At 40.4% G+C, this 13478-nt stretch overlaps 2 protein-coding genes and 1 long non-coding RNA gene across 5 annotated transcripts; 1 reads left to right on the top strand and 2 right to left on the bottom strand.

The window, feature by feature from the left end:
- Positions 1-259: 259 nt before the first annotated feature.
- LOC307034652 (uncharacterized protein) lies at positions 260-5407 on the top strand. 3 transcript variants are annotated; one of them, XM_079673478.1, is made up of 16 exons: positions 260-491; positions 1063-1211; positions 1458-1683; positions 1786-1861; positions 2008-2288; positions 2391-2429; positions 2524-2597; positions 2707-2787; positions 3085-3290; positions 3368-3467; positions 3549-3711; positions 3808-3914; positions 3993-4137; positions 4282-4362; positions 4397-4408; positions 4547-4751. In XM_079673478.1, exons 1-16 carry the CDS (start codon positions 450-452, stop codon positions 4613-4615), a joined length of 1851 nt encoding a protein of 616 aa, XP_079529604.1. In that variant the 5' UTR covers positions 260-449; the 3' UTR covers positions 4616-4751. The 3 variants fall into 3 exon arrangements, with proteins under 3 accessions (XP_079529604.1, XP_079529603.1, XP_079529605.1); XM_079673477.1 differs by having other exon boundaries at positions 262-491; positions 4282-4408; positions 4547-5407; XM_079673479.1 differs by lacking the exons at positions 1063-1211; positions 1458-1683 and having other exon boundaries at positions 264-491; positions 4282-4408; positions 4547-5407.
- Positions 4916-7543, bottom strand: LOC307034654 (uncharacterized protein). Its single transcript, XM_079673488.1, has 6 exons — positions 7391-7543; positions 7240-7285; positions 6426-6517; positions 6167-6277; positions 5770-5891; positions 4916-5303 (listed from the first exon to the last, which is right to left on the bottom strand). Exons 1-5 carry the CDS (start codon positions 7528-7530, stop codon positions 5885-5887), a joined length of 396 nt encoding a protein of 131 aa, XP_079529614.1. The 5' UTR covers positions 7531-7543; the 3' UTR covers positions 4916-5303; positions 5770-5884.
- Positions 7544-8021: 478 nt separating this feature from the next.
- On the bottom strand, positions 8022-9597 carry LOC307038328. The gene is made up of 3 exons (XR_013807966.1): positions 9383-9597; positions 9001-9070; positions 8022-8067 (listed from the first exon to the last, which is right to left on the bottom strand). It is a non-coding gene; the product is annotated as an uncharacterized lncRNA (long non-coding RNA).
- Positions 9598-13478: the final 3881 nt, after the last annotated feature.

Raw genomic sequence — 13478 nt, 5'->3', positions numbered from 1 at the left:
CAGAGTGAGATGAGATCGCTGTCCCTTTAAGAGAGAGAGAGAGAGAGAGTATGGCGTTATATTTGTGCCTCTATCCTGAGCACGCAATGAAACATGTTGAGCATAGAAAATGCTATTGAGCGCGCACTTGAACACTTTTGAGCACAGAGAAATATATTTTCTCTCATAAAACTCCTGCTCTGTGCGCAGGCAGACCGCTGCACGCGCTCTCTCTCCCTCGCTCGCTCGACCTCTCCAGCCTGTGCGCGCTCAACTTTGCCTGCGCGCTCGCTCAAATTGTCACAGCGTTACAAATGTGCCACAAAACCAACCAATCGGAGAACTCGAGAAGGTCAATTCTGATTGGCTGGCCGTCTCCAATCATATCTGAGATGAGAGAAGAGAGGGATTTTCATTTTCGGTTGCCATCAGGCTGTTGGCGTTCCTATTATCGTTGACATTTACAGGACATGACAGACTCGAACGAAGAGATTACTACGCCACAGTGTCAGGTGAGTTATACATTTCTAGTTTTCTGATATCACGTTATTGTTTGTAATACCTTTGACGAAACCTTTTATCCGATCGTTTCAGATAAGGGCGAGTTTGCTAGCCGGCAACATAGCTATATGGATAGTTTAAGCAAACAGCTAACAAACCGTAGCCTAATATTAGCGCTAGTATTAGACAAATATTGTCAATATAAATTGCCATTTATACCCATCTGCGCCAGCCGGTAATATTTACCTTATAGAACATTCAGTGAGCGCCATTGATCTTGTGCGAAGCAACGCCTGTTGTTTATTGCGGTTCCTAATAGAGAGAGAGAGAGAGAGAGAGAGAGACACTTTGCACATAACTCACGGTAGCGATCTTTCATGCAATCTGCACATACTAGATGTCATATGAACGCTGAGAGTCCACAGATTCTATTGGTATACGTTTCATCACTCTGCGATAAAAACGCACTCTTAACCCTGTGTTCTAGTATCATAAATAAAAGAACATTGTACCTTGACCCCTGGCGGTTCTAGTTTAACTGAAAATATGATCATGTTAATGTTACATCCTGAATTGATTTAGGGCGATGGTGCAGTTGAGTCAGCAGTCAGAAACCTGGTGTCTTTGCTCCTTAACACTATGGCCGCAAGCGGCTCAGGAAGGCCGACGGAGACAGAGCCTCCTGCACCTAGGAATGTAGTGACAGTGACAGTGCCGCAAGAGATGGCAAGGTTCGTATTTCAGCCACATCATTATATTTTCGTTTTGCTTAAAAAAATTCAAAAAATCAATGTTGTTTTCTTAAGTCCAGTAGTCACATCGCTGACATGATTAAATTAAAATATGAACTTGGACTTGAACAAGACTTGGTTTGTAATAGCATTGGAAAATATATATAGCCAACATGTACTATTTAGATTTTTTGTGCAACACTTGATTGTTATAAATAAATATAAAACATATAATTTATTCCACAGATCTTTTCCAGGATATTTCAAACCAAACTTCCGTCGTGGTAAAAAGAGGTGTTTGACTGCCACCAAGCATCTTGTTAAGACAACAAGTAAAACAACTGCTTTACATTTTTATCTGTTGCCAAAAAATATCGCCCACACACCGTTGCCAACTGAGGAGCTTGAACTCCTCCAGGCAGGCATGGGAAGACAAACACTGACTCTTCCTGATGATGGTGATCACACAGAGGTATCGTTTGTCAGTTCATTTGTTTGACTTATCATTAAAGTCAATTATTGTACTTCAGCGTATTGTCACCATCAATGTTTTTTTCTCTCTCTCTCTCTCAAGATTTTAAGGCTCCTGGCTGACACATTTCCAAAAATGGAGGGTCTATGTGGAGGATGGCTCTTGCATAAGGCTACAGGTTTGTGGGATTTTGTTTTGTTGAGTTTTCATATTACTGTATTACTTGTTGGTGTGCATGAACCCTTCTGAGGTATTGATTACTTGTTGTAAGCATTAGAGGTGGCAGAATGACAAAACATGTTCTCTCTCTTTCTCTCAATTAAGGTGGCAGTGGAAGACGAAAGCTCACTGTCATTCCACCAGAAGCAGAGGGGTATTCTGTCAAAGCTCTGCGAGCTATGTCAGCAGGTGGCAAAGCCACTTTTTACATAGTACCACTTCAGGAGACATTGGACACCGCTCCACTGCCTCCTGACTCACACTGCTTTGCAAAAATGCCAAAGAAGACATGTTTCCAATGTCATGAAGTGATGCCTTTGCAGATGCTTGCAGTACACATTAGGACATGCAGTGGAAAACTGTCCTCTGATGAGACTGTTGATGAGGTGAGAGCAAATTCTTTTTGTATTTGGTAAATTGCCTTTAGAAAAAGACGAGGAAAATATAAATTGTTTATTGAAATAAATGACTTTTTTGTTAATCTGCAGTCCTCTGATGAATTGTGTATAGTGGAGAACGCTTGCAAGGTACAGTAGAACAGCACACAACTAAACTGCACAATCAGTTTAGTTTAGTGTTTCAGCTGTTTGTAACATGGAGCATATTTCTTTCAAACTTTAGGTGGTGTGTCCAATTTGCACCAAAGAATTCCCAGACGATGAAATCACAGTCCATGCTAGTCTATGTGGAGAGAGGTGATCTGTCTTATTCTGCTCTTTGTATCATAAACATTATATTTGATAGATGTACCACCTGTAGAATGTCTACATATTCAGTGTTTTAAACTGCATATTGTTTGTGCAGCTTTGAATGTACAGGGACTCCTGCATCAGAGAACAATAGTCCAAGTACAGCTGCTCAACCTCCAGTATGCAAACCAAAAAGGTACGTTTTATTAAGATGACCTTTGCATGAGTTTATATCAAATACAGAATAAATAATGAGCACCATCATGCAATCCACATGCTTTAATGTCTCCCCCAAAAGCTAGCTCTCAAATTATTTTAACAGGCTATTCAAAACATAGCACATGGTGCACTCTTTTCTAATTACGCCATTTGATAGCCCTTTCTTTCCCAAATATTGTTCAGCATAATAATAGGACAGTTATATGGCAATAATGTATACAACATGTTTGGAAAATTGGGATAGTCTTATATTTTCTCTGTCCTCTTCCTTAAGCACGGAAGATGTATTGCGCTTACTTGAACACCAAGTTGACAACACAACAGAGTTCAAACTGTGTGTGGACAGAGACGGCCTTCCAGACAGGGGCATTCTCCAGTGGAAACAAAAAAAAGCTGCATCTCCTGCCAGTGCTCTTAAGGTGGTCTACATAGGAGAGGCAGGCATTGACACTGGAGCAATAAGGAAAGAGTTTTTGACTGGTAAGTTCATTTAACTGTTTTGTTTTGATATTAAACAAAACCAAAGGATCATTGCTTATTTGCTTTTTTTCTGTAAGACATGGTTTCAGGTATTGAAAACAGATTCTTTGAAGGAACTGGGAGCCAGGGGAAAAATCCTAAGTACTCTTTGACAGACCTTGATAATGACAACTTCAGGTTGGTAACATACTGTTTTTGTACACGTTGTCATTTATGTAAGGAGTTTTTTTACAAAGACTTTCTCTACCTTGCACACAGAACTATTGGTGAAATAATGTCAGTAAGCATCGCACAAGGTGGCCCACCTCCTGCCTTTCTGAGAGCGTGGTGCTACAACTTCCTCTGCACAGGAGAGGTGGACATTCATTCACTTTCAAAGGAGGATGTTTCTGATATAGAATCCGGTCTTCTCATCAGCAAGGTGAGTACTCTGTTGAGCATTGTTAGATATGAATTAGATATATGTTTTAACACCTATTGTAAATCTGTCCTTTATTTCAATGTTGCACATTCTCAGGTCGAAGATTCTGCAGATGAGCAGTCTCTGATGTTGTGGGCTGATGAAATTGTCAGCTGTGGATATACAAGCCAGCTCAAACTGGACAATAAACACAGCATCATTCGGTAAGAGTTGTACAATATTAATTTTACAATGTTTATTTTTCAAACCAGTGTGTAATTTCTTTCTGCTTTTCTTCAAAGAGCAATTGTCTTACATTCCACAACAAGACTGATTCCAATGCTGCAGCAACTCAGAAAGGGCATGGAGCTGTATGGCCTGGTGGATCAGATGGCTAGAAACCCTGAAGCTTGTCACTCCTTATTTGTTCCAGGGAAGATCACCAAAGTAAGAATTTTAACTGCCACTATTTATTTATTTTTAGACTCTATTCTTCTTTTGTATTGTACTTTTCATTCTGTATTGCCTTAATAGCTTTGGTTTGAACACTTGCAAGATATTAAACTAAATCTGCATTCACTCTCTTTATAGCCTGATGCAGATTTCATGATGATGAACTGCCAGCCACGTTTTAGCAAAAAAGGGACGTCTAAGGAGAGAACTGAGAGGAAGGTGATCAACTTCCTGCAAGATTTCTTGCAGGAAGTTGAAATGTCAGGTATGATATACTGTAGAATGCAGTACACATATGAATGAATGCTTTACTGATTTGAATGTACTGAGCACATACCTAATAAATGTTCTTGGATATTTGCTTTTCTTAATTTGTGTTATTTAAAATATACATCCGTCACAGATGGGGAGACAGACAGTGCAGCTGGTGACAAGGAGCCTCTTGCAGTGCCACACGTGCTCCAGTGGATGACAGGGCAGGCCCACATCCCCATCCTCCCTGATGAAAAGAGACATTTCAAAATAACATGCAAATTTGACCATGACTGCAGGGAGCGGCTAGGAGATCACTTAATTTGTTACCCAATTGTGAGTGCGTGCACTAAAACTGTGACTTTTCCAGTAAAGCATCTCAGCACTTACACTGACTTTAGAAGAATCATGGGTGAAGCAGTGAGATATGGTGGTGGATTCCACAGAGTTTAAAACAACTAGCTCTACTCAAACTAAGGCAAGAGCTGAGTGTATATATGTTTAAATATATTTGTTAATGTTTGATGAAGTCATGCTTTTATTAGTTGGGAAAGCATACATTGTTACAAAGTTTTTTAACAAAACATCAGACAAGCAGAAAGGCAAATAAGGACCAATGGTTGGGCTCTGTGTATTCTCAACAGATATCTGTTAAACAAGGTTGTTGTAATCAGCTAATGTGTCAGTTTAAGAGTTCACGTTCAATTGTCATTGTACACACTGTGCAAGAATCGTGTGTACAAGTCACGGCCATGTGACTGAGAATGTTCCAGAGGATCAACAGTTCTCTGAAGTTCTTCTAGGTCTTCGTCATCCAGGGGGCACACAACTTCAGGAACCACAACTGCCCCGTTGGAGTCTTCTTGCAGTATGGTACTCTCCCAGTTGATGCCTGGGTCTTGAAGTTCCTAAGGATCCAGGAAAACAATTAAAATACGTTTAGTACATGATGTATTTTCATACACTTATGTAACGTGTGATTTTTAAAAATAAACATGTTACATAAAGGTGATTTTGTTTACTCAAAGTTGTATTATTCTAGAAATACTAGTTATTGAACAGGTTGCTGTTTCCAATAATGTTATACATCTGTCAGATATGCCTCTCATCACTCAATGCAACAGAACTGTAAGGTTTGTAGATGGAAAAAAATGGAATTACAGCATATCTATGCACAATTGAAGACAGAAGCTCACATTGATTCAGACCTTTTAACCATGTTGTTTAGAAATAAATATTTTTAAAAAAATGTTTGGCTTTCATGCTCCAATGTCCAATTGGCATTGATGTCTATTATGTCTCAAAACTAGATATATCTGCCTGCAACTCAATTGTTTTTTAAAATATATTTAATGGGAACTCTATAACTGTTACCTCAAGTCTCTCCCCTTCGTCTAGATCTTGTAGATGTCCCATACACCACAGCTGTTCAGGAGTGAGACCTCCCTCTGTCCTTAGAGGATGATTATTCCATCCTTGGATAAAGGCGTCAAGGTCTGCTCGAAGTCGAGGGACAAAGATGTAGTGCACACCAAAGAGGTGAACCACATCAGAGATATCAAGCAGACCATCTTCCTCCAGAGTGAAGAACATCATGGTACTTGCTGCTGACTGCAACCCAGACGTCACGCCAAAGTCGCTCTATCCTAGAATTGCATTTTAATTGATTTACTTGGATTTATACAGCTATTTGTGCTTTCATTGAACAACCAAACTGCTACAGTTACTAATAATTATACAGTCAACATTTCAAGACAAAAACACAACTAACCTCTGATTGTGGACACTCTTTCCAGAGATAAAGCTGGCTCTTCCTGTGCCCCGTGTGGCAAACATGTATTGTGCGATGTCCACGTTTTCGACTCCCTGATCCGCCCTTACCCTAAGATCAAAATACATTTTAATAATAAATAATTGAATAATTAATTTAACAAGGTTTACTTTAACTTCAGTAGATGAAATGAAAGATATTGTAGCTAGTATATTTGTGTAAAAAAACATCCACTTTTTGTTTTGTCAGGGCAAAATACCTTGATGGTAAGCCATGAAGCTGGGTTGATCTCAGGAAGAATGAGTATGCAGTTGATGCTCTGTTATTTGTTGCAGCATCCAAGTACATGATCTGCATAGAAACCAGATGAAATCATTTACATCTGCTTTCAGCTATGGCTAGCCTTAGAGCTTTTAGTGTTGTATTATACCATAAAAGAAAGATCGGCACGTCCTAAATCTTTACACATAGTTTCATTTCATTTCAACAGAACCATCAACAGGATTTGGTATTTCAATTATTATATAGGTAATTTTCAAAAATATCAACTTGGTATATTTTACATACTAAAATGCAGCTTGATTTATTACAGCTTCCTCAGATATATTTTCTTTAAGGCAATACATTATTGCTCCCTTAAGATGCTTTGTATTAAAAAAGTATAACCAGATTGGATAATAATAATTGGATCTAAACAGGAATCATTACCTTCTAGCTCAATAATTATTCCAAGGAGCAGGAGAAAAAATATACACTTTTTGATCAAACTAACGATAAGAACTACATGTCTTAAGCAGCAGATTATGATTCCATGCATAGGTCAGCTATGTCGTCGTGTGGATGTTGAGATCTTCATACAATATGCATTTTAAGCTCTAATTATACAATCAAAACAATCTGCATCAAGCTAATAAAATTGATGATTCCCCCCCTAGACATGTTTTAAGATGTGTATAACATAATCTATAAATATGCAAATAAGTGTTATTTCAGAAGTATAACTGCTGGTCACAAGAGGCTTTGTACGTTAAGCTCATTTCTTTAACAATAATAAGCAACAACACATTAATTACCTTCCTTGAGTAGCCATCCACTCCACCAAAGACCACAATATTGTACCTGTTCAAAAGGGAAAAAGGTTACTATATAACTAAGGTTGTTCTTATTATATACTCCCAACATTCACTGTGTAGGTAATTGCATAAACAGGATATTTTACTCTACCTTATCAGTTTATGATTTGTGTCAATGTGGACCAGGGAGAGAGGGCCTCGCACGGAATAACTTCTTCGCACAACACACCCTAGTTCTGTGATCCGTCTGAAGATCCCAGCAGCATCAACCCGATGCATAGAGGCCATCATTCTCCACCACTGAACACGGAGGCCAATTGAAACCAAATGGCCTTGAACCATTCGATAACCAGCATTTGGCATCTGACTTTTAATACCTAAAATTATGTTGTCAAGTTCTTGGTCAGTCATTGTGCTGTATGATCCTCTTATAGACAAGCCAAATTCTTGCATTCTCCTGTAAATCGTTCTTCTTGAAACGCAGAGGCATTTTGCAATGCAGGAGACTGGCAGATGTGTGTTCAGCAAATATATTTGTTTTTCTCTCTCTATCACAATTTTGGGTTGACCAGAACCTGGACCAACTTCTGTTTCCTGTTCTACAATGGGCATAGACCTTGCGTTAATTTCCAACCGGACAACATGATGTAGCTTTCGTATTGCTTCTGTAATCTCTGATACACCTCCTATCTGCTCATGGAACGATTCAAACATAATCAGCTCATGGCGAGTCAGGAACTCCAAATAATCCACATTTAGTGGTTGCTGGTTCAAGGCTGATCGCAGTTTGGTGAGAAGTCTTTCCATCAACTGCTGTCTCAATATGTCCTGTTGGACAGACAGAGCTCAGATTAGTTAAGAAGAGGGACTCGTTGTTAGTCATATAGGTGACTGATAACGAGCTATGAGATGTGGAAGCTAGTAATAACGTTACATTTACCCCTTATATAATATCAAATAATAATTAGTTTGATAAAGTTTATCCACAAAACAAGTTAAATTATCTCCTTAAAATTACATCTACTCCTCCCTCCTTAAAAATGTCAGAACCTATAAATATGCAAATATGTTTCATTTCACAAGTTTAACTGCAACACGATGCCTCCTAGTTCACTGTAAAGTCAATTCTCAGTATTTGTGCACCAGAGGCTTTATATTTCAACATCCAAATCTTATTTTCAATGAGCACAAAGCAACACTTTCAGCAGATTAATATGAAGCCTCTCTCTCTCATCATCTGAGAGCTCAAAATCTGAATCTCCCTGAACTATCTGGTACAGAAAAAGTCTGCTTCAGTTCCGTCTCCTGCAACAATATTGAGTCATTAAGTCCATGAAGATGGTCCTGACGTCCACTAGAATGGACATTTATAAAAGGGCTGTTATTTGAAAACTTGAATTATTTAATTGCTTTCAGAACTAATTATATAGTTCCTCACATGTTAATAAACAAGAATATATATGATTTTCATGGTAAAAATGACAATTATTCAACAATATTTGACTTCTCCTCCTGATTCTATAACATTTTGTTTTTGGTATGCCAGCCATTTTGGATGAAAAGAAAGAGGGACTTCCCAGCATGCAATTTTAACCAATGACACATCACTGGAAAGACCAGGATGTCCTCTGTACAGTACATCAGGGATTGATAGAGTAGCTCAAAAGAGTAAAAGGAGATGTGTGTTAACAAAATGTCCACTACAGAGGACATTTTCAATGGGCTGGGTCCCAGGAGACAACCAAATCAAAAACGACTTACATGTGGCCTTGCTGTGACATTTTGTTGCTGTTCATTCGACATTGTCGGATGTTGTGGCCAGCTGGGATTGCTAGAGAAGGATGAGTCAAACTTTAGTTACTCACACAACAGCCGATGTCTCAAGATAAGAAGACATATAGGCTACTGTTAATCCTACAGCCCTATAATACAGAAAAATAAAAAGCATTTCTGAAATATGAGTCAATAATTACAAGAACAAATCTACTATAATCAGTCATCTTTTTATTTTTTATATAAACAACATATAGCTATGTTGCCGGCTAGCAAACTCACCCTTATCTGAAACGATCGGATAAAAGGTTTCGTCAAAGGTATTACAAACAATAACGTGATATCAGAAAACCAGAAATGTATAACTCACCTGACACTGTGGCGTAGTAATCTCTTCGTTCGAGTCTGTCATGTCCTGTAAATGTCAACGATAATAGGAACGCCAACAGCCTGATGGCAACCGAAGATGAAAATCCCTCTCTTCTCTCATCTCAGATATGATTGGAGACGGCCAGCCAATCAGAATTGACCTTCTCGAGTTCTCCGATTGGTTGGTTTTGTGGCACATTTGTAACGCTGTGACAATTTGAGCGAGCGCGCGCAGGCAAAGTTGAGCGCGCACAGGCTGGAGAGGTCGAGCGAGCGAGGGAGAGAGAGCGCGTGCAGCGGTCTGCCTGCGCACGGAGCAGGAGTTTTATGAGAGAAAATATATTTCTCTGTGCTCAAAAGTGTTCAAGTGCACGCTCAATAGCATTTTCTATGCTCAACATGTTTCATTGCGTGCTCAGGATAGAGGCACAAATATAACGCCATAAGAGAGAGGGGTGTGGCTTGTGCATGTGTGTTTGTGGATGGTATAGCGACAGTGAGGGAACGTGTGTATGTTTCTGGAAGTGAAACGAAGAAGCAGAAAAACAGAGGTCTGTGATGTATTTTGTGAAACAGAAGAACAGCTAAATAAATGCAACGGCCTCCCAAGAAGAGCTCGCCTCTCTCCAGTCATTTAAGCTAAAGTGGGTCATTGAACCTGAAGCTTGTTGATTCTGCCCTCCTCGATACGGTCTGGGAGCCGACAGGAAATTTCAACACACAGATGGCAAGTCCGTCCCTTTGTAGCATATTATTTCGAAGAGAGATGAGCAGATCGCCACTGGCCTTTCAACTAAATACACAGCCACGCACGACGGAGGAAAGCGGCAGAAAGTCGCCTGGAGTAAAGAGAGTGGGGCTGCGTTGTGTGCATGGCTTCCTTCTGCAGGTAACGGGGAGACGCGCTCTGGCGGAGGTCTCGTTCAGGATCCGAAAATACAATTTAAATACTTTGCATACTTATTCCACTTATTCCTAGTGTGCCACTGGTTATGGTGCCGCGTGCCAGGGGTTGCCGACCCCTGGTCTACAGCTTGCAAATGCTGGACAAAATGACTCAAAAGATGTGGTGAGAAAATTTGTTTCATTTATTGAAACAGTGCCAACTGTAGCTTACAAGCCTTTGAAACGTAAGTACATAAAGTGCAATATCACAATGGACAATGGAGAATTAAAAGGTGCAGCAGGTGGCCTGTTCTGAACAGATTCTTTTACAGCATTTTTAGCTTAACACAGAATATGAGGTAGCCAATAATTAAAGTCACTAAGAACAACATTTAATGTAAAATGTACCTGCCAATAATTCAAGTCCAAAGGAGTAACATTTAAGCCAAAAACACTAAACAGAAAGGCTCCTCTCTACATAACTGCATCTACATTCTCTCCAGATTTTTGTTCAGGAACATAATCTGATCAACGTGGTCTGGGAGAAGTGCACTTCTCTGAGCAGTGACGATGGCCCATTCCCAAACCGCCCCCTACACCCTACCCCTCCGTTTGCGCGTTCACGCGGAGGGTCCGCCTACGAGTGTGGAGCGGTGTGGAGGGGGAATGGGCTATCAAGCCCTCAAACAGCGAGTCTGCAGCGGTGCTGACTTGAGACTGGTCTCTACCTGACCGGAGTCGCGCTGTGTGTGTCCGCTGCTGTCAAGCTGTTAACAAGTAGTTCCAGCAAACATCCACTGATAAACTGCGATGTTAACAACCTCATGATAACCTCATATGTTTTAACTTAGGATCATACCTGTGTTTAGTCTAGGAAAAGGTAAATGTGTGCATTTTATTATAAAGTTGTGTATATTTACAGACCGTTGCAAAAACTAAGAAGCTTATAAACATCAGGTTTAAAACTAAAAGAGCTTTGAAACACAATGAAAGATGTTAGGAGTTTTATTTGAGTTATTAATTTAAACTTTTTTTCTAAGAGATGCTGATTTGAAACCGTTGTTACATACAGTTACGGCATTTCCTGTTTCTGCCGGAGAGAGGGGAGGCCGTCCCAAAGCTTACTGCTGTATTTACTCCCTCCATCTGACAGGAGGGAGCCTCGTTGAGCTGCGAGTGTGGCTACAGACGGAGTTCACTCCGTCGAGGGAGTGGTTTGGGATTGGGCCGATATCTCCGGCGGTAGAAAAGACCCTCTCCAGTGTGGTTAATGTTTGCAGCCATTCTCGTGAACCGCTTCGCACTCACTGCGAGAAGAAGACACCGGCGTCTGTGTATCTAGAAATGCTCTACAGCGCCACTAGCGGCTCGGCTGGCTGACGTAATCGCTCTTCATGCAAAGCGAACAGGGGGGGAATGGGCAGCGAGCAGAGTGCCAGGCGGAACACGGGGGATTTTAATGGGAGTTAATGTATCGATACCCGCGGCTGAAATATCGATACTTTCTCGGGAAACAAAATATCGATATATATCGCAGGATCGATTAAATTGCACAGCCCTAGTGATCATGCAGAGCTGCGTGTCGACTCGTCAGCAGCAGCTGATCTCTCTCTCCCGTCAGATTAGACTTCATTCGCGTTTATGTCCATATCGATCAGATCCAGCTAGTTCTAGCTAATGATATGACTACCTGCTTATCAAAAGACACCTAAATACGGTGGCCCTGAAGTTGTTGGAGCACCACCCAATCGAGTGGTGGGAAGGTTCACCTCTGCTCAGCGCCGTCACTTGATGAGCTGGTTCACAAAAGAAGGAACTCAAAGCACCAGAATAAAGGTTAAACAATCATCTGTTTTAATGTTAAAAAAACAACAATACATAATACAGAGCACTCCGCAATAGTACAAAATTCAGAGTACTCCGGGCTCAAGTTCTGCCACCGCGTGAGACACGTCTCACGAACGGCCAGTCAGAAGAAGAGCGCCGAGCATAAAAAATATCACAATATTTATACACAGGTGGGGAGGAGTTGTGTCGGTTGCTCCTCCCTAGCTATTTGTTATGGGTGATTTCACTTCTGGGCGAGCTAGCCAGTGAGTTGGCAGTTCTCCATTGGCATGTTTCACTGCTGGGCGGAACCCCAGGCAATGAGTCAGCAGTTGTTGATTCCTCAGTCCCCCAACAATGATTTGGAGTAGTAGAATCTTACAGACAGAGGACTCTTTGACAGAACAAACACATGTAGCTTATCACACAAAGGTCACATGATTTTCTCTATGAAAGCTATATTTGTAAATGTTTAAACGTCATCGTCCCATGACAGCCATAGGATTAGTTAACTAACAAAGGTTAACTGTTCTTATACCCTAAGGCAGGGGTCGGCAACCCGCGGCCCACGGGCCGCATGCGGCCCTTTAAACCATCTGCTCTGGCTCCCTTGAGCTTAGACAAAAATAAGAAGGAAATAAAATAAAAGTATTTGTAGGACTATTTATATTTTGTTGCATGGTTGAAAATGTTTCGTATCTTGTATTTTGAGGTGATACTGTGACACATAAATAAAAAACAAAACGGTTTTAATTAGATCAACTAAAATATGCGTCACATCCTGCTACGGTCCCCCGCGAGCACCTTTTCCTGCGGGTGAATAACCTGACCCCCGGCTCAATGGGCTCGATGAGCGAACTATGGATAAATCAAAGAAAAGTACCGGAGGAACACAGGATTTAATTCTGCGTGGACAGAGTTATATGCTTTCGCAGCAAACGATGCTGGTTTACCGCTATGTTTGATATGTAGAGAGAAGTTGTCAACGGTGCTGCAGCCTTTACGTATCGAGGAACAACAAGGGAACAATCTTCAGTCATAATTCAATGGGGTATGTAATTTATTTCAGTAAACACTTTTTGTTATATTCCATGGAATGCTCTTAACGTCCCAATAGCATGAATATATATATATATATATATATATATATGAATATATTAAATGCTTTCAATCAATCAATGTTTATTTATATAGCCCAATATCACAAATGTTACATTTGTCTCAGTGGACTTCACAGTTTGTACAGAATATCAGTATGACAATACGACACCCTCTGTCCTTAGACCCTCACATCGTACAAGGAAAAACTTCCAGAGAAAACCCACAGTTTAAAGGGAAAAATGGGAGAAACATCAGGGAGAGCAACAGAGGAGGGATCCCTCTCC

This window comes from Notothenia rossii, assembly GCF_949606895.1.
Source record: "Notothenia rossii genome assembly, chromosome: 4".
NCBI lineage: Eukaryota > Metazoa > Chordata > Actinopteri > Perciformes > Nototheniidae > Notothenia > Notothenia rossii.
Note: the sequence above shows the minus strand (reverse complement) of the source record. Positions and strands in the feature narration are given on the sequence as shown.